Source organism: Vicugna pacos, chromosome 9, assembly GCF_048564905.1.
Source record: "Vicugna pacos chromosome 9, VicPac4, whole genome shotgun sequence".
Classification (NCBI taxonomy): Eukaryota; Metazoa; Chordata; class Mammalia; order Artiodactyla; family Camelidae; genus Vicugna; species Vicugna pacos.
The window spans coordinates 53,489,024-53,508,614 of record NC_132995.1 but is presented as its reverse complement, the minus strand read 5'-3'; the positions used below and the strand labels follow the sequence as shown (position 1 = coordinate 53,508,614).

The following is a 19,591-nucleotide window of genomic DNA, read 5'->3' as shown; positions in this document are numbered from 1 at the left end:
ATGGTCTCTTGTCCCCTGGACTTCTCCTTCCTGACTCCTCGTGGCCTGCCAGTCACCAAGCATGTCAGTTTGGCCTGTGAAGTGTCCCTGAGACCTTTCTTCTCTGTCCTTATTGCCTTGTCACTCACTGACCCCTGTGGTCAGGTCCCAGGCTGGGTGCCCATCACACTCCCACGGCTGGGAGGAGGCAGTGCCCCAAGGGAGAGGGGCTTGACAGATATGCCTGAGATGTCCCAGACCTCCCTCTGCTTCAGGCTGGCTTCATTACCTTGGGCACGTCACTTGACCTCTAAGCCCCATCTACCAAATGGTGCTTTGGATGTCAATGAAGGTGACAGTGATGTCCCCATGGCCCACCTCCCAGCACCTTTACGAAGATCCAATGAATAGTAAAACACAGACTGAAAGATGCTGTGATTATGATCTGTTTTCTTTAAGAAATAACTGTCATAGAGTCCCTTGGGCTGGATCTAGAGTTTGAATCAGAGTCCGTGGCCTGCCGGGACTGTGTCTCAGCTCCCCCAGGCCAGATGGTTCCCTGTCAGACGGGGTAGCTTGTGGTCCAGGGCACCCTCGTGGCTCAGAGACCCTTCTGGGGATGTGGATCTGGGGTGTTTTAACCGAGCACTGTGCCTTCCTTTTGCCGTTGGTGCAGATGATGTCCGATTATTTGCCTTTGTGCGGGTCACCACTGGGGACGCAATGAGCAAGAGGTCTAAGTTTGCCCTCATTACATGGATCGGCGAGAACGTCAGCGGGCTGCAGCGCGCCAAGACCGGCACGGACAAGACCCTGGTGAAAGAGGTCGTGCAGGTAAGTGTCCTTGTGTTCTTTTAGGGCTGGGGTAGGGGGTCATAACCTACAAAGAGTCACCGTTCAGCAGGGACACAGCAGGGCTGGGTTTGGCTCCTTGGTCTCTGACTTTGAACATGTGCTAAATCTCTGAACCACTAGCACCGCTGGTAACATGTACCGCAAATTGTTTTCAGGGTGTGAGCTAGGAAGTATGTTGCTGCATTTGCCATCCTGACCATTGAATACCAGAAGTGTGGTGGCTGGAGTCTACCTTTTTGGGTAGGGCAGGAGAGGGCGCTGGAGGGATGACCAAAATGATGCCCCTATCTGACTGGGTGATAGATGACTTCCAATGGTGGCCATGAAGACCCAATGGGAGAATTCATGAGTGCCCTCTGAATAGTGTCTAGCACGCAGTAGGTGTTCAATAACACTTGTCGAATGAATAAATGTCAACCATATGAACACCAGTAGGGTTTTGATGGCCACAGAATAACAGGCTATATCAACCATGGTGCAGGCTCCTAGCCTGGGTAGCTGGGCCCTGGCCTTGGCTGACTTATTCCTGTGTCTCTGTTAGACTGAAAGGAAGAGGAAAAGGTGGGTGTCCCTTTGTGTATGAACAGTTCTGCCTGTAGCAGTCTTTATTTTAAAGCCCCCCCCCATTCTGGACATAACAAAAATTGACACTATCACAAACTTCCAAAGCGATTTATTTGGGGCTAGGACATAGGGTCATGCTGAGAAAAAAAACAAAAAACAAAACCCTGAATTCCAGAAAGATAAACCATGGAAGAGGGGTGAACAGGAGAGTTTTTTCCTTACCAAAGGGTTCTCCATATTGCAAAAGGATTTCCCCAAAGCCAGGATAGGGAGGTGGTAGTTAACATACATAGGGGTTCTCTTTGAGGTGATGAAGCGATTCTAAAATATTCTAAAATCTGTGGTGATGGTTGCACGTCTGTGAATATACAAAAAGCATTAAACTGTAAGAAATGAAAACAAAATGAACACACATGCAAATCGGCTCTATGCAACGTGGTATCCTGGCTTGGCTCCTGGAACACAAAAACTGATGAAATCGGAGTGAAGTCTCTCCTACTTCTGCATGGCTGTGGTCACACCCTGCAAATCATGCCCTAATCAGTTTCTTCCTTTTTTTTTCTTTTCTAACATAATTTCATAATGTATGTGGCTGCAGAGTGTGGGAATGAATGCTCTTCTGGCGGCCGAGCGTCCAATTTCACAAGTGCACTGTGATTCCTGAAATTTCCCCTGGTGTTGGCTTCTTAAGTTGCTTCCAGTTTTTATTGTTATAAATAATGTTCTAACCAACATTTTAATACCCATAGCTCCTTTCTCTCATCTACTGGATTATTTCTGTAGAATATGTTTTCAGGAGGTGGGGTTCCAGAGTTAATAGGGGTAGCAATCGTTTTAAAAAGGTAGAGATTGTCAGAGAACCTTCTAAGGGTTAGCACTGTGCCTGGGACATAATAGATGCTCAATAAATGTGTATTCCTCTGCCTAATCAGCATTACCAGTGAACACAGTGGTTGGCACCCTTCCTAGCACAGGCATCCTTACTTTGGATGGCCATCCACTTGACCCCATGGGCTGTTTTTCTCCAAGGCAGTTGGGGTTTTAATGGTTAACCGATTTTCAAGGGTCTCCTTTATGGTGGCAGTATGGAAAATGCAGAAGAATTGCATGTTCATGGCCAAAGGTCCCCCGCTGAACTCCACCAGCCACACTTAGCCCTCTTGTTGGCCAGCCTGGTGTGGCCAGGAACACAGAGAACACAGGGAGAGACTGTTTGCTGTGGCACGTCCAGTGGGGGCAGTCTTTTGAATCCCGCAGAGTGCCTTTTTCTTTCCATTTTGATGACTGTGGTGAAATACAGCAACATAAAATGTTAGCTGTTTAAAAGTGTATAGTTCAGTGGCGTAAAGTCAATTCACAGTGCAAGCATCACCACTGTCTGAAAGTTCCAGAACTTCTTCATCATCCTCAAGGCAACCCTGTCCCCATTAGCAGTCTGCAGTTCCTTTTAAATCTAGACCTCTTCTCAGTTTGGTTAAGTGGGTTAAGAGGGTGATTTGGAAAGGTAATTCTTTGATGGAAAGACTCCAGTTGTGAGCATTGGTTATAATTCATTTGTTTGCAAGCTTAAAATTGCAGCAAAGAGGGGAATTGCTTGGCTCTCTGACCTGGGAAGTGCAGGGATTGTCGAATCTAGGGCTGAAGAATTATCTTCTTTTCATCTCTCTTTTCTCTTCCCTCTGGGTTTGGCCTCAGATGGGCTCTGTGCAGCAGGAGAAATTGTCCAGGTATAGTGGTTCTTCTGGGTCTTGATCCCAGGGGAAGAGAGAGCCCTCCTCCCTCAATGTCAATCATCTCCTTAAAAGGACCCAATTGGCCCGGGTCACATGTACAGTCTGTGGGGCAGGGAGGTGGAGGCCTCATGACTGGCAGCTCCAGATTGATTCCAGTTGTTAAAAGAAAGGGATGCTGGTAGAAGAAAATCACAGATGTCCTCTTTGGTGGAGAAACTAGGATGCTGTCTTGACCATGTCCACCTCTGCATTTAAAAATGTTTATTACCTGAAGCTATTACAAGACCTCATATTTATCCTCCAGTTGCAGATACAGCCATAAATTTATGTTACAAAGGGTCAGTTTTGCTAGCATAATGGTATCTTTGGACAGTCACTAAAATCATGCTGGTCCTGGCATGTCAGTTGTTCTCTCTGCTTGGTAGAAACTCAGAACAGATGTCTCTAAGGGGTCTCCAGATGGACCACTCTGGATTCCATGTCTTGGGGACAGGATCACATCCCCAGCTGCCTTTTACCATGATTTCCATGTGAAGAATAAATGGATTGAGTTTTAGTTAAAGATTATTAATAAACCCTGTGGTTTTATCATAATAAAAATATTATACATATGTATAAATACATCCTTATGCTTCATGTGAAACATGGAGAATATAAATTAATGTAGAGGCAGTTAAATCAAGAATGGTGAGTGTTTTTTAGTGAAGTTCAGTTGATTTACAATGTTGTGTTTCTGGTGTATAGCATAGTGATTCAATTATACATATATATATTCTTTTTCATATTATTTTCCATTATAGGTTATTATAAGATATTGAATATAGTTCCCTGTGCTATACAGTAGACTTTGTTGGTTATCTATTTTATATATAGTAATGTGTATCTGCTAATCCCAAACTTCTAATTTATCCTTCCCCCTCTTCCCCCTTTGGTAACCATAAGTTTATTTTCTATGTCTGAGTCTGTTTTGTAAATAAGTTCATTTGTATCATTTTTTAGATTCCACATATGAGTGGTATCATTTGATGTTTGTCTTTCTCTGAGAGAAGGGTCGGTCTTTACGCCACCTGCCTGCTTGTGGGCAGATCTCTCTCCCTTCCTGGGCCTCAGTTTCCCCATTTAGAAAATGAGTTGGATGAGTTGATTTGCTGTGTGATATTCTGTTTTGATATATTCTGAAATTTTTTCTTTTTTAAAATGAGGTCCTTTGTTTATGACAGCCCATTAACCTTATTTTTTAATTAAAAAGTTTTTTTTCGTGCTACCTTTAAAGGAAGATTATTTTACTTCATCAGACAAAGAGACGGTGTGTAGTGCAGTGGTCCGGGGGGGGAAGCCTTTTGAGCCAGATGGTGTGAGTTCAGATTTCAGCCCCACCGTTGACTGTGTGACCTTGGGCAAGTTGCTCTCTCTGGGGCTCAGTCTAAAGCAGGGCTAAGCATAGGATCTACCTCTTGGGGTACTGTGGGGGGTTTAAGTGAGCAACTCTAAGGCAAGGGCTCAGAACTGTGTCTGCGAAATACCCAGAAGTAGCTGTCTTTGCTCCCAGCTTTCCTGCTTAGACACCACCAGGATGCACAGCTTTCTGCGCTGTGCCGTGTTTCCCTGGGAGCTGGTCGGTCCACATGCTGAGCGCTGGCACTGGCCTGAATCTTGTGATTGAACCACCCTGCCTAATTGTCTTGCAAATGGCTTGGACCAGAGTCACATCCATCAGCAGCCCTGGAAGGTCCTGGCCTCACCTCCTCTGGCCCCTGCTGACTTCAAACAATCCAAGCCTCCCCTGTGACCTGCTGGCTGCATAGGTGCATCAGCCTGTGAGGAAACTGGGGTCCAGAGCCATGACAGGACTTGCCTCAGACCCACAGCTAGAAAGCAGCAAGTCCGGGCCTGGAGCCCAAGGAGTTAAAGTCAGCAGGTTTGACTCTGGGTCTCTTTAGTCTGAATTCAGAGCCAGGCTGAGCAACTGAGCTGCATCTGTGGCTGTGGAAAAACAGAACAAGAACAGCAAGGCACGGGCAGCAGAGGGTTGGACCGAGGCAGGCTGGGCGTTGATGACACCCGGACTTGAGCCCCAGGAATGTGCCGCGTGGACAGGGTGCAGGGAAGTGCCCGGCTGGTGCCGGCCACACAGTCCCATTGTCCTGGCGCCTCGGCAGGATTACAGGGACAATGCAGTTCCCCTCTGTCAGAGACCTGCCCGCGCCGGGCCGGGCTGTCTCGATTTAGAGCAGACTCGGTTGATGAAGCATCGTGCTGGCCTTGCAGAATCGCTTTTTTCACATAATCTTTTCATCTATTTTTTTTTAATGGAGGTACTGGGGGTTGAACTCAGGACCTTATGCACGCTAAGTATGCCCTCTGCCACTGAGCTCTACCCACCCTCCAATCTATTTTTTATTTTTTAATATCATATGAATGCTCAGGGAGCCAGGTAACAGAGGTACATCTCAGCTTTCAGCGCTGGGAAAAAGAACAGCAGGGAACGTTTGCTCCAAGGTAATGAGGTGGGGATGAAGGGCTGTCAGTAACCACGTAGAACCATAACTGTAGTCTGTATTCCGATGGCTTTGGACCCCCAGGAGCAGAGGCGGCTTACATTCTGGACCCCCTACCACCCCGAGGGCTGGGACCAGATGTCCTGTCTTCTAGAAGGATCATGTTCGTGTATCAGTGTGGTAATAAGATGAATAATGAGTTTTAGTGTGCCCCTACCACATGCCCGGCACTTGCAGGGACTTGCCACATAGTCAAACCATTTATTTTTGGCAACAAGGCCAGTTCTGTCATTATCTCCATTTTATAGATGAGTTGCTAGGACCTGGGGAAGTTGGGTGAGTTGGTTAAGGTCCTCAGTGCTTGCAGACTGGCCCGAGGGCCCCAACTCAGTCATTTCACCCCCCTTCCTTTTTCCCCAAGTCCTCTAGCACCAAGCAGAATGTTCTGAGGCCACATGCATTTTGGAAGCTCTACTTTCATAGACTCACATGGTACATTAAAGGCCCTGAGAAGTTCTGCAGGAAACAAACTTTCTACATTTATTTATTTATTTTTAATCTTTTTTGTTTGGTTGGTTGGTTTTGGTTCGTTTTATTTTTTGGAGGAGGAGGTAATTAGGTTTGTTTGTTTATTTATTTGTCTTTTTTTTTAATGGAGGTACTGGGGATTGAACCCAGGACCTTGTGCATGCTAAGCACGCACTCTACCATTGAGCTATATCTTCCCCCTATATTTACTTTTAAATTTACTGATCCGGTGCTCAGTCTTCCTTGATAGTAGAACCCCCCTCCCCTCTTCTTTTTTTTAAACTGGAAACTGAACATCATTGCCCAGTGCTTATTTAAAAAAAAATGCTGCTGTGTCAAATGGGAAAGATCATGGGCTTAAGGAGTAAAACCCAAGTTGCTATTTCAGCTCTATTCTCACCCTAGGACCTTGGGCAAATAACTTTATCTCTATACTCTGCTCTCACTTATGAATAAGAGACTGTACATTTTCATAGAGCTGTTGGAAGGATTAAAGAAAAGCAAAGGATGTGAAAAAGTTTCCCCTTTTGGTGACTGTTGAACTCCTATTCATCCTTCAAAATCCTGATTGTTTACTCCATTCTCCTACCAGCCTCAATCAGAATTAATTGCTCCTTTACGTGTGTTTGTACTATGACCCAAATTTCATGAATTATGGTTGTGACCCTAGAAGGACCATGCCCCCTGTATTTGGTAGTACTCCTCATACTTAGACAAGTACTAAAACTGAAAAAAAAATCAAGAAACGAATGTGTTCATGTCTGCGTGTCTTGGCTATGTTCACGTCATGGCTCTAGTCTGCATCTTATTCTTTATATATACCTAGGACAGAAGCTGGTAAACGTCAGTAACTTCTCTTTGGGCTGAATTAAATTGTGGAAGCCATTTACACTCAGGGAGGGATTTGGGGGTGGTTTGGAATTTCCAGAGGCTCTGCTTTTGTTTCCATGGAAGGCAGAGGTGAGAGCTGGTTAGGTCAGCAGGGAGAACCCACGCCCCTCGGCCTAATGAGATTTACGGGGCTGCTGCTCCCGCTTGCAAAGCTCTGCTGCTGCCGGGCCCTCGGGGACCAGCTTAGATGCTTCATTCCTCCTTAAAGGGTATGTAGGATTACATGTGCATGTGTGTGCGCGTGTGTGTTCACTTTCCTAATAAAGACCTCTTGTGAAGTTAAATGTGGGTTTTGGTCCCAGCCCCACCACACACTCACCACTGTGTGTGTGACCTTTTGCCGCCTACTTCACTTCTCTGAGCCTCAGCTTTCTCTGAAAATTAGAGATGATGATATCTAACTTCTGGAGTTGTAAAAACTAAATGAAATACTGCATATCATAAGTACCTGCTATATATGAAGTGTTCAAAGTAGACATGATTCACTCATTTACTCATCTTTTGTTGGGAAGTGGAGGTAGTCTGGTATTTACTGACAATGAACATCTGTGAGTATACGTGTTGTAATTTTTTAAAAGATTCTGTTGAATTATTTATTTGGGAAAAATACCCCAAATTGGGCATCACCAGGGAACAAGAAATGCTAGGTACAATTTCCACCAGGCAGAAACTGAAGTCCTAAACCTGGATTTGGTATTGTTTGTCAGTTGAGGGATAGCTGGGACTCTTTGGAGGTCTGGGTTAAGAAGGATTCTGAGGTTAAATCTGGACTCAGTGGGGAAAGTGCCATGATTGATTTGTGATGTCTGCCACAGATACAGGAAGAGAGAATAGAGTTTGTTTCCCACATTCTTATCATCCCTGATCTAGATAGAGCTATAGACAGATATCAGGCAAAGGGGAGTCAGAGCTTCTGTAAATGTTCGTGGCCAGGAAGGCAGGGGTCAGAATCCAGGCAGTCACCCAAATGCTAAAGAGGTGGGTGGCCCTGCAGGGGTCAAGATTCAAGGCATATGGACAGCTGCCCCATTTGGTTTGGACCGAAATCTACCTCAGCATGCGACAGGACAGCATGCCTTCCCGCCATCCGTCTATGTTGGGCAACTGCCTTGTGTCCACTCAAAATGCCACTGCAGGCCTCTCTCTCATCCTTTGTCTTCACCCTAGTGAAACACGGTTGTGTCATTTGTGACTTGTGCCAGTGACGCAGGTGCCTGTGTTCCCAAATCTGTCAAACACTAGGCCATACCATTTTGATCTATTTGTTTTTCCCTTGTCTGTGATGACTCATACCAGTTACAAGAACCTGTCCTTTCCGAGTAAATTACACCTTGCTGGAAGAATTTTGAAAAGCTTAGTCTCTGAGGCGCTGTAGAATAGTTGTAGGAGGGAAGGTGTAGGGGGCCCAGGAGGGGCTGGCAGGTTTGCTGCTGGGCATTTTCATCTGGCTCGTATTCCTTGAAGGGTGCCTTTTCTCCTTGCAAGATGCGGGCTGCTGAGCACTGACTGCGTTTCTTCAGCATGCCAAGGTCTTTAGTTTATAATTAATCTTTGCCCACTTGGGGAAAAGATACATTATTGTGGCCAGCATGTGTCTTGTCCGCCCCCATCCCACCTCACACATGTGGGAGGGGAGAGTCTATCCCCTACTTTTTTGCAGGAATTTGGGACTGGCCTGAAGCTAGCACACAGCCTTTCTTTGGAGAGCCATGCTCTAATCCCAGAGTTGACTTTTCTGTGTCTGATTCCCCATTGCTGCTTGGATTTGGTGTCCAAAGTGGAACTTTGTCCCACATGCTTTGGAGGGTTAAGTGCAAATCTATGGATGGCTGGTGGGGAAAAGACTGGCAAAACCTGTTGGCAGCCCTTCTCTTACCAAGGTAGAAACCGGGGCCCAGAGCCATTGACTGCCTCTTTCAGGGCATTTTAGAGACCGCTGCTTCTCTTTTTCTGCCCTTAAACTCTCAGAGGGACCCCTATCGACTGGATTTTCGTTTCCCAGGGCCTAGGAGAGTGTCTGGCATATAACAAATGTTCAGCAAGCCTGTATGCATTGGAAGAATGAATTGCATTAGCTCTTATTGTTTTTGGATACAATGAAGGTCAGTCACCTTTCCCCCCTGGCCCCACTTTGTAGAAACGTACATTTCTGGCATCACAAACTCCCCACTTACTTTTTCTTCCCAGGCTTCCCTGCACCCATGTTCTCCGCGGAGGGTAGCAACCCACCATAGTCCTAATGTTCTAGGTAGAAGACCAGACACTCCTACCCCGACATCCTCCCTCCCTGTCCTCCCAGGGCTAACCCTGTGCTCAGCTTTTGGGTGGGAAGCTGGATTGCTGTCTTCTTTCTGCATGGGCAAGAGGAGCTGGTGTCACTACCTTGGTTATTCTGAGGAATTCCCCAGATTTCTCTTCTTTAAAAAGTAAACAGCGGGGATGGAGAAATCTGTGGGTGAGAGAAGAGGAACAAGCCACTCCCTGTGCCTTCACTCTGAGTATTTCAGAAAACTTTTTTTGGGGGGTGGGGAGGGGAGGTAATTAAGTTTAATTGTTTATTTATTTATTTATTCATTCATTCATTCATCTTAATGGAGGCACTGGGGATTGAACCCAGGACCTCATGCATGCTAAGAACGGCGCTATACTACTGGGCTATACCCTCCCCGCAAAACTTCTTTGTAGCTCAGACTCCTCTAACACCCCTTTGAGAACAAAAGTAACCCAGGATCATTTAAAAATACTGCCTAATCATTCTTGAGCACTTCTTCTGTGCTAAGCACAGTCATCAGATGCTCATAACCAGCCTAGGACATAGGTTCTCTTATTGTCCCCACTTGCAGATAAGGAGACTGAGGCTCAGGGATGGTAAGTTTCTGGGGAGGGTCTGCAAATGGACAGCTGTCCCTATTTATATTCGGCACAAACTACTCCCAGCCTGCTTTGGGACTGAAGCTGGGGTTTAAACCCAGGCAGTTGGGAGCCATCTAAAAATGAGATAATTTAAAACCAAGGGTAGGAAAATACTTACACACTTTTTAAACCAAGCTTGCAAATAGATTCTTCACTATATAGAGAGCCCCAGGTCCTAACCCCAGTCCTCCTCTAGAGGCGTCTTCCTTGGAAGCAGACCGATGTCCATTTTATGTCTTTGAGGCATGAGCTGAAATGCACTTGAGAAAAGTCACAGGGACAGAATTTGTCCTGAACTTGATTGGTATGTGTTTCCAGACCATCTTGGAGTCCTATTTAGCTGGATGGAGACTCTTTGAAAAGTCCTGCCCTGGCGAAAAAGGGAGAGACAGGGTCTGGAGGCAATCAGCCAGGGACACTGAGTTCCTAGGCATGACAGAGAAGATCTTTCTAGAACCAAAGGTGACAGTGCCCGCAGTCCGGCACATTTTGCTTTGAAGTCTTTGGCATGTGGCTTTGGCAGCCTTAAGGGTATGACGGATGCTGGTGTGGGAGGCACAGGCAGCCTGGAGCAGCCCACTGGGTGGGATGCAGAGGATGCGGAGGAGAGAGGACCTGCCCCCAAGGCCCCGCCTTGAAGCTGCTGTGTGTCCTGGGAGGGATTGCCTCCCCTCTCTGGGTCTCTTGCTGCTTCTTTATCAAATGAGAGGGTAGGGGGTGAATGTTGGGGTTTCAAAGGCTCTTTCAGCTCAGTTCCCCACATCCCAACCTTTTTTCTTAGCCAAGATATAATTTATGCAGAGGAAAACGCACATCTTAGGTGCAGAGCTTGATAAAATTTTTGGATTGTAAAATTTTGAATTTTTGAACATATCTATGAATCTATTGCCCAGATCAAAACATGGAACATTTCCAGCCCCACCTCCCCTACTGAAGACTGCCCCTCCCCAACTCAGATCAGCTCTAATGTTTTGGGATTAATGATTCTCCATGACCAAGCGTGATATTCTTTCAGACTCTTTCCTGCTCTGTCTAGACCTGGGCTGCCACTGGCAATGTGTGGCTGCAGAGTAGAGGAGGTCTGCCTTGTCAACCCTGCCATGTGCTGTGCCCGAGAATAAAATACACACCAGCTTTCTGAGACTCAGTGTGGAGAACACAATGTAGAGATTTTACTAATGGTTTTGTATATTGATTACATGTTAAAATGACAATATTTGGGGTGTAAAGTTCAATGAAATACTATTACAGTGAATGTCATCTGCTTCTTTTTTCTTTTTTCTTTTTTTTAATTGAAATATAGTCAGTTACTATGTGTCAATTTCTGGTGTACAGCATAATGTTTCAGTCATACATATACATACATTAAATGTTTTCGTATTTTTCATTATAGGTCTTTTTTGCTTTTTTCAATGTGGCTACTGAGAAAATTTTAATTTCCCTATGTGTTAGTGTTGTTCTGGGCCCTGACAATCTCCTTTCTTGCTGGAATTCGGCATCTCGCATCTCATAGCCTTCCGTGTTGCCTGCCTCTGCTCCAGGAGGTGCTGGGTGGTGCGTGAAGGGGGCCAGGGACAGTGACTGAGAGTGTGGAGGTGAGAGTGTGGTGGGGAGGTAACCCGCTGTGTGCAGATGCATTCTTTGTGGTTTTCTGCACAGGTGAATCCTTGCAGACCCCTCAGGTCCCGGGTGTTGTTCCCAGGTCAAGGTCTTGACTGTCCACAGAGCCGTTTTTGCTCTGCTTCTGCCTATTTTTGAATGCTCACATTTAAGTCCACTCCCCAGAGGTGTTGGTTCCTCCTTTGTCATGTGGAAGGCCTACTATGTGAGGACCCTGGATGGAACAGAGGTGAAGAAGTGTACATGTCATTTTGAGTTGTGTTTAGTTTGACTCAGACCTTTTGGGGACTTTTTGCAGAGTCCACACCCTGCAGGGAAGTGACAGCTCACCTTTGAAGCCTCTGCTCCTCCCCAGCCCCGCATCCTGTGGTCGGGGAGGCCCATGGCCAGCCACCTCCTGCCTGCCCTCTGCAGGGCTGTGGCGGGTTCACATAGTGGGGGTGGGTGAGGTTTCTTTTCTCTATACTTATGTTTCATAGAATCATTTTTTTGGCAAATCTTTTGGTTTTAAACATGTCTCAGATGTATAGGACTTGGGGCTTTTTTTTGTTTTGTACTTTCAGACATAGGTTTTTGTTTTTGTTTTTTTAGGTAATATTGTTCATTTACATTTATTGTTATGTTACATCTTACTGGGTTCTGCTATCTTGATTTGCTCCTTTTGGCTATAATTGAATTTCTCAGCCTTGTGGTTTTCAGGTGGACTGTGCACAGCTCCAAGTGCACTTCGATTATGGATTTCTCAAACTTCTTAATCCAAATTGTCTAATGGCTAACAGACACAAACACCACTTGTTTCTCTAGATTGCCTTATATAGCTATCATGGGGCAGAGGAACTTTGGACTTCCTTCTATGGGCATCTTGAGCTGTGGGCCTCCTCTTCCTCCTGGTCTATACTCTTCACTCCTCCCTCTGCAGCTGGGGCTCAGGTTGAGAAGCACATTACTTCTGGGTTCCCCTTTCTGGCTGTGCCATCCTGCTTGTGTTCACTTGTATGCTGATGATGTACAGAGACACTCAGCAGCACAGCATGGCAGACTGGGAGTAGAAAGGATTGGAAGGATGCTTAGTCATCTGGGCTACTTACACAATCTCTCCAAGCACAGCCCATGGGTCTTATCTTTGAAAAAAAAAAAGCTGATAGACTAAGGGAGGATCAAGTAAGAAAATGTGTGAGGCTGTACCTGGCACATATTAATTGCTTGATAAATATTAACCCCCCATTTCCTCCTTGTTAGTTTTCTTGATGGCTTGGCATGGTAGAGGTTTTGTCTTAATGCTGTGAAACTTGACCTCGAGAGCTCTCTTGGTTTAGTCATTCTTTTTTTTTTTTCCCTTAAATTGACGTCAAATTCACATAACATAAAATTAACCACTATTTAAAAATATACAATTCAGTGGCATTTAGTACATTCACGATGTTATGCAGCCAGCCACCCCTATCTAGTTTCAGAATATTTTCATCACCCCTAAAGGAGATGATGATGCTTTTAAGAAGGCTTGCTTTATTGGGGGAAGGTAGAGCTCAGTGGTAGAGTATATGCTTAGCATGCGTGAGATCCTGGGTTCAATCCCCAGTACCTCCACTAAAAAAAAAAAATAATAAACCTAATTACCCCAAAAAGAAAAAAAAAGAGAAGGCCAGCTTTAGAGTCAGCTGGACCTACTAGCTGTATACCCTTGGGCAAGTGTCATAATCTTCAGCATTTATTTTCTATTTACAATAGAAATAATATTGATCATTTTGCAGGATTTTAAAAAAACACAGCAGCTTTATTGAAGTATAATTTACATACCACAAAATTAACTCATCCTAAGCGTACAATTCAGTGATTTTTAGTAAATTTACACAGTTGTAAATCCACAACTTGTGGTGTGCTATCACCACAATCCAATTTTAGAGCATGTCTGTCATTTTCTGTTCCCATCTCCAGCTCCTAGAAACCACAAATCTACTTTCTGTCCCTCTGGATTTGCCTTTTCTGGACATTTCCATATAAATGTAATTATGCAATATGTGGTCTTTCATGTCTGGCTTGTTTCACTTAGTATAATGGTTTTGAGGTTTATCCCGGCTGTAGCCTGTGTCAGTACCTCATTTCCTCTTTAGGGCAGAATAATATTCCATTGTATGGATAGACAATGTTTGTTTACCCATTCATGTGTTGTTGGGCATTTGGAATGTTTACACTTTTTGGCTGTTAGGACTACATGTGTTTACAAGTGTTTGTGTGGACGTATGCTTTCATTTCTCTTGAGTAGATCTCTAGGAGTAGAATTGCTGGGTCATACTAAAAGGTTGGAAGAATTAAGTCTGCTAATGTGTGGCAGTGTCTGGTACACATAAGTGCTTAATAAGTGGTGATAAATATTTACCTTGTTTCCTTGTGGTCTTTTTTTTTTTAATGTGGATGATTTTCTGAACTTCTAACTTGTTATTCATATTTTGACAATTTTTTCTGTATTCTTATCTGTCCTTGTCCTGAAATTTTCCTTGTTTATGGAAGTCTTGTGATGCATGTATTAAAGTAACTCTTGATTCTTCATGGCTTAGGGTTATTTGATAAGTCAGATCACTTGCTTCACTCATTCACGCCACAAGCATTTATGAGAGCCACATGTGTGCCAGGCTGGTGGGGTTTTATGGTTGAAGCATGTGCACCTGAGAGGGCACAGTGACTGTATCCATTTTGCTAATCTCTATAGCTCCATCACACAGCATGGTGATTGTTGAATGAACGCAAACAAATCTCCTGCCTTCTACTGAGTATGGCTGAAGCGCCCAGAACTTATTTCAATGTGTTCAGTGCCCGGGCTGATCACTCCGACCTGGGACCGGAAGCCCTGCATCTCTGCGACTAGGGTCTTGGGGGTGCCTGAACCTAGCACCAGCAGATGACAGCCAGTCATGAAACTTGTTCACCTGTATACAGTGACATCCTATTGGTAGCTTGTAATCAACCACTGTGGGACTATTTACACCATGGAAATGGGCAAAAGCTACAAATTAGGGCTCCCCCAACCCCTTTTCTTTTGGAGAGCCAGGTATTAAACATTTATCAGCACACCAGCCTGCCTTTTCAACTTCATCTTCTTTTATTCTACTGACAAGATGAGTTTTCACAGATGAGGAAACTAAGGCACAGAGATTTGAAGCAAGTTGCCCAAGGTCACTCAGCCAGAAAACAGCAGAGCCAGAATCTGAACCCAGACCTGACCTTGGCCTATCCTCATGGGACCAGTATATCAACTTCAGTCATTTTCAGGGATCTCTGGTCATATTTTTTGTTTTCCTGCCAAACCATTCTGCCACCAGATTTTTATTTTGATCGTTTCTTAGTATTTTAGGTGCCAAGACTTCCCGGTGTGTTGCCTGAGCAACGCTCAGATCCTGCCCCCTCCTCTTTAACGGGAACTCTGTGTTTTATTTTGTTCTTGCAGAATTTCGCTAAAGAGTTTGTGATCAGTGATCGGAAGGAGCTGGAGGAAGATTTCATCAAGAGTGAGCTCAAGAAGGCGGGAGGAGCCAATTATGACGCCCAGACGGAGTAACCCCCCTTGCCAAAGTCATCCGCCTGCTCCCCAGGGGAGGGGACCACAGCCTCAGCTACCAGCCCACCAGCCCATCAGGGAGAGGAGATGTGATGAGAGGCAACGCCCACCACCCTGGCCAAAACCCAGCTCCCCTCCCCACTTCCCTTGTGCACCTGCTGTGTCCTAACCTATGAAGCTCATGGAAGATCTTTCTTTTATCTGTTTTTCTTTTTACCCCGCTTTCTTGTTCTAAGGAAAAATCATTTTGATGCCAAGGTCATGCAGTTCATCAGGTTGGAGGCGCCTCCCGTGGTGACCGTGCCCTGGCATTTGTCTTACGCACAAGCAGCCTGCTTGGCCTTACCCACCAGCCTCGTGTCACTTCTGGCACCGGGGCTAGGGCCGCTATCTTGGTTTTCTCTGGCGCCTGCCTGCTTCCTGCGGTGGGGGGCAGCTGTGCCAGGAGCTGCACCCTCGACAGTGGCCTCTGTAAGCACACCGTGTCCCGCTGGCCAGGTTCACCCCTCCGAGAATCGCTCCACCGCCCCATTCCGAGTTGCCTAAGTTCCACGTCCAACAGAGACAGTGCTTGGTGGAGATACCTGCAGGCCTGACTCAGACTGAACGAGAAGAGAAAATTTGCCTTAAATGTTGCCTGGCTTGGCCACTGGTCTGAAGCAACCCATTCCTACCCTTTCGATTGAAATCTCATTATGGCACGGAGTGGGGCCAAGGTCTGAGTCCAGATTTGACAGGAGGAGTCTTTTCAGGGTTCATTTTCCGGGCTCCCCCAGTGTTGAGAACATTTGGGAGAGAGGCTCGGGACACGGGATGGGAATCTAGGTCGAACAGGTCCTCTGCCTGATGGCAGGGACAGTCAGGGACAGAGGCCTCCTACTAGGCCACCTCAGCCACGTGTGCAGCAGAGCCCCGCCCTCCTGGGACCAGAAAGTGATTTTCATCTGAGGTTGCACCCCCGCGGGCAAAAGGATTTTCCTTTTTTTATTTTCCTCAAAGAAATATGAGATTGGCTTGGTTCTCCAAGAGCACGTTTGGTGGCATTCTTTTCTCTTTTCCTTGCTCGTTTCATTGGGGGAGGTTTGTGCTGTGTTGGGGTTGTGGAGGGTATGAGCACTCAAATGGTTTACAGAAATAAATGTTTTTTTGTTTTTCAAAAAATGAGGTTGGCTGATGTGTGTCACAAAGCTCCTCTCTTTACTGGAAAAATGACGGTGGTTGTCTCATTCAGATGTAATAGGCATTCGTGGAGCTATTGGGGGCTAGGCATATTCAAATACGGTGGCTTATTTAATTTTTAGCGACAACCAGAAGAAATAAGTGCTGTTGGCATCCCCATTTTATGGAAACTGAGGCCACCCTGCTAGAAATTGGCAGAACTGGGATTCGAACCTGCATCTCTGTTTGGCCCTGGGGCTATAGCTTGGGAGGGGAGGGGAGGAGAGAGACCCCAGGTTTGACAACAGCAGGATTGTCATGTTTCTTGTGTGGTCAGAACCCTTCAGACTGTCTATTCAGGGAAAGCTGGGAGAGAGCGTCCTCCTCACTTGGGCTGTGACATCATTTCTAAGGCTGTCCTGGAGCTTAGAAACGGGACTTCCAGCACGCCAACCCCGGTGGGAGCTCAGAACGAGGCCGGAGATGTTTCAGACACACAAACAGATTTGGAGGAGTTGAGTGTGGTGCGGAGAGGGTGTGGGAGAGGGCAGAAACCAAAATCAGAGCAGGAAGGAATCCTGCAAGATGTGGGTAAGGCCAGAGGTCACCCTGGGCTCACAGCCAGTCATGCTTCTCTGCTCATAGCTGTGTGGCTTTCGTCAAGTTAGTCAACCTCTCTGGGCCTCAGTTTCCTCAACCATGAAATCCTTAAGGAGCAGCAAGGATTTTGAGGGTGTCAGTAGGGCTCAGTCCTCATCCCAGGAGGCCCGCTCTGAGGTCTTGTTAGCTCTCCGTGCCTCAGTTTTTTCCTATACCTAGAACAGAGGGAGATGACGTAGGTCTCTGGCTTCCTGGCCTATGGGTTTAGCTCCTGTCAGAGAATTTGGAATGATTACAAATGCGGATAAGCCCCCCTGGGAAGAAAAGCCAGGTTCTATGAGAGAAAATTACAAAGGGATTGGGCCTGGTTAGGGGCATCAAGGAGGGCTTCCCTGAGAAGGTGACATCCACACCAGAAGAGAGGAGTGAAGCAGGACAAGGGAACCAGGCATAAAGGCTTTGCAGAATGTTTGCCGAGGGGAAGAGCAAAGAGGGTGGAGCCAGGTTTATCTGTCAAAGAGCTTGGTTTTAATCGAAAGCTGCAGCTCAGGCCTTGGCTGGGATTTCAGAGGGCGCCTGACGGGATCTCGAGGTCTTCAAGGGCAGAGAGACCTTGCCTTTATCTCTTTATCCCCTGTAACTAGCATCTAGCAGGTGTCCAGTAATGTTGCCTGGAGCTGCCTCCACCTGCTCCTGTCTCTGCCCAAGGCCCGGACTTGGGGGTGGGGTGGAGCTCTGGGTCCTTGAGTCTGCTTGCTCGCATATATTCTAAATTATTTGACACATTGTTCATTCAGCCACTGTTTCAAACTGGATGGTGTAAAACAAGCATGTTAACTTGCCCTTGATCTTGTGGAACAGGAATTTAGGAGGGGCCCCACTGGTGATCTTGCTAGCAGGATCTCTCCTCTAGTTGCGGTCAGATCGACTCTGCTGGACATCCAAGCTCACGTGGCCGGCAGCTGATGTCAGTGCTGGTCTGGGAGCTCAGATGGGCTGTGGATTGGAGCACCCAGCAAGGTTTGTCCCACACGGTAGTGTCAGGGCTGTGGATTTCTTCTCTCAGAGTGGGCATCCCAGAGGACCAGAGGAGGCTGCATGGCATTTTCTGACCAAGCCTCTGTTGTTAACAGGGCAGCATTTCTGCTGGACTTTACGGGGGAAAGTGGTCATCAGCCCCCCAAATTCAAGGGGAGGGGGCACTGGTTCCTCTTTTCAGTAGAAGGAGTGGCAGTATGTGTGACCTTCTTTAAGCACCATGCCTGCTGTGACTAAGCACTGCCCTAGACCTGGGGTGCCTCGAGCTCAGGGGACCTGCATGAGGTTGGGGGTGGGGCAGAGGAGATCTACAAGGAAACAAGCCAGTAACTGTAAGCAGCGTGGCGTTTCTGTGCCCTCCCCGGGGTTGCTGCTCCTAGCTGATTGATCCCTGGGGGAGGCTTCTGTTTCTCAACTCTGCCCACCCTCCTGATGGCCATTTACTTTCCAGGAGGCTATCTGAGGCTGAGAAGGGAGGCCAGCCCCTGGATGCTGCCCTGGTCTGGGGTGGGGGCCTCCTGCTGCCCCCACCCCCAGGATGAGTTGTCCTGGTTCTCAGCTTCCTGCTGCTTCCTGTCCCCGTGTCTTAGTGAGTCACAGAAGAGAGGTTAAAAACAAGAACCAAAAAAGGTCCGCTGTGAGGACATGACTCATCATGGGACTGGAGGCAGCTCTGTACTTAGGTTGTGTCAGGTCGGATGTGGCCAGCCAGGTGGTCTGGACCAGTTCCTTCACCCCTCGGTGCCTCAGTTTTCTCCTGATGGCACAGGGAAGGTGAAAGGTTCAAATTCCAGCTGTACCACCTACAGACTGTGTGACCTCAGGTAGGAGGCTTGACCTCTCTGAGGAGTAGCCAGGCAAGTCATACAGTCAGGATGAAGTTCAGTGGGGAAGGGATATATCACCAAAGTATTTGTGAACAGAAATAGAGTCCATCACACACACCTAGTAAGTGGCTGAGTCAGGATTTGAACCCAGGCAGCCCTGGGTTCAAGCATCTTTCCATCAGCCTTTTCTGTGGGGTTGCCCCAGGAATGAACGAATGAGCCCACAGGAATGAATGAATGGGTGAGCGCCAACATTCTGTACAACAGGAAGTGGCTATTTAGCCTCACCTGGGTCCCCAGATGCCTGCTGGCCAGGACAAGTCCCCTTGGTAGGTGGTCCCTCCAAGGTGTAGGCAGGACAGAGTAGGAATTCCAGAAATTGGGCTCCGACCCAAAGAAAGACAGATAAACATCAGGCAGCCAGAAACCACGATGACCATGGTGCCATAATGGCCTGAAACCATCCCCTTTTCCCTCCAGTTTGAAACAGGAGCAAAGGAAAACTAAAGGGGTGTCACGGGTACCACATGATGCTCTATCTGGGGGCCAGACAGACATGTGGGACCACCTTATAAGACAGACCCAGAAATGTCACCGGATTGTGTAATCGGTTTCAACTGCTGAAACCCAATGTTGGTTCTCCTCATATTGGCCCGAGCATGACCACAGACGCCTTAGAAATCCTAATGTAGAGATGTCAAGAATTTCGCTGAAACCCACTTGTAAATCTGGCCAAAGAACAGGTACAATGCGCCCTTCCACAAGAGCACGTACAACCCGTGACGTCATCAGACAAGGCCCAGCTGCGTCCGATGTCTGAGGCATCCTCTGAGA

The 19,591-nt window shown here is 46.7% G+C and overlaps 1 protein-coding gene across 2 annotated transcripts in view; it reads left to right on the top strand.

Moving 5' to 3' along the window:
- Positions 1-15,328, top strand: part of COTL1 (coactosin like F-actin binding protein 1) — a 39,343-nt gene extending 24,015 nt beyond the window's left edge. For both annotated transcript variants that reach the window (XM_006207536.3, XM_072967844.1), the window contains 2 exons: positions 656-813; positions 15,024-15,328. In XM_006207536.3, the coding sequence (XP_006207598.1) occupies positions 656-813; positions 15,024-15,134 (269 nt within the window). In that variant the 3' untranslated portion in view covers positions 15,135-15,328. The remainder of the gene's footprint in view (positions 1-655; positions 814-15,023) is intronic.
- The last annotated feature ends 4,263 nt before the right edge of the window (positions 15,329-19,591 follow it).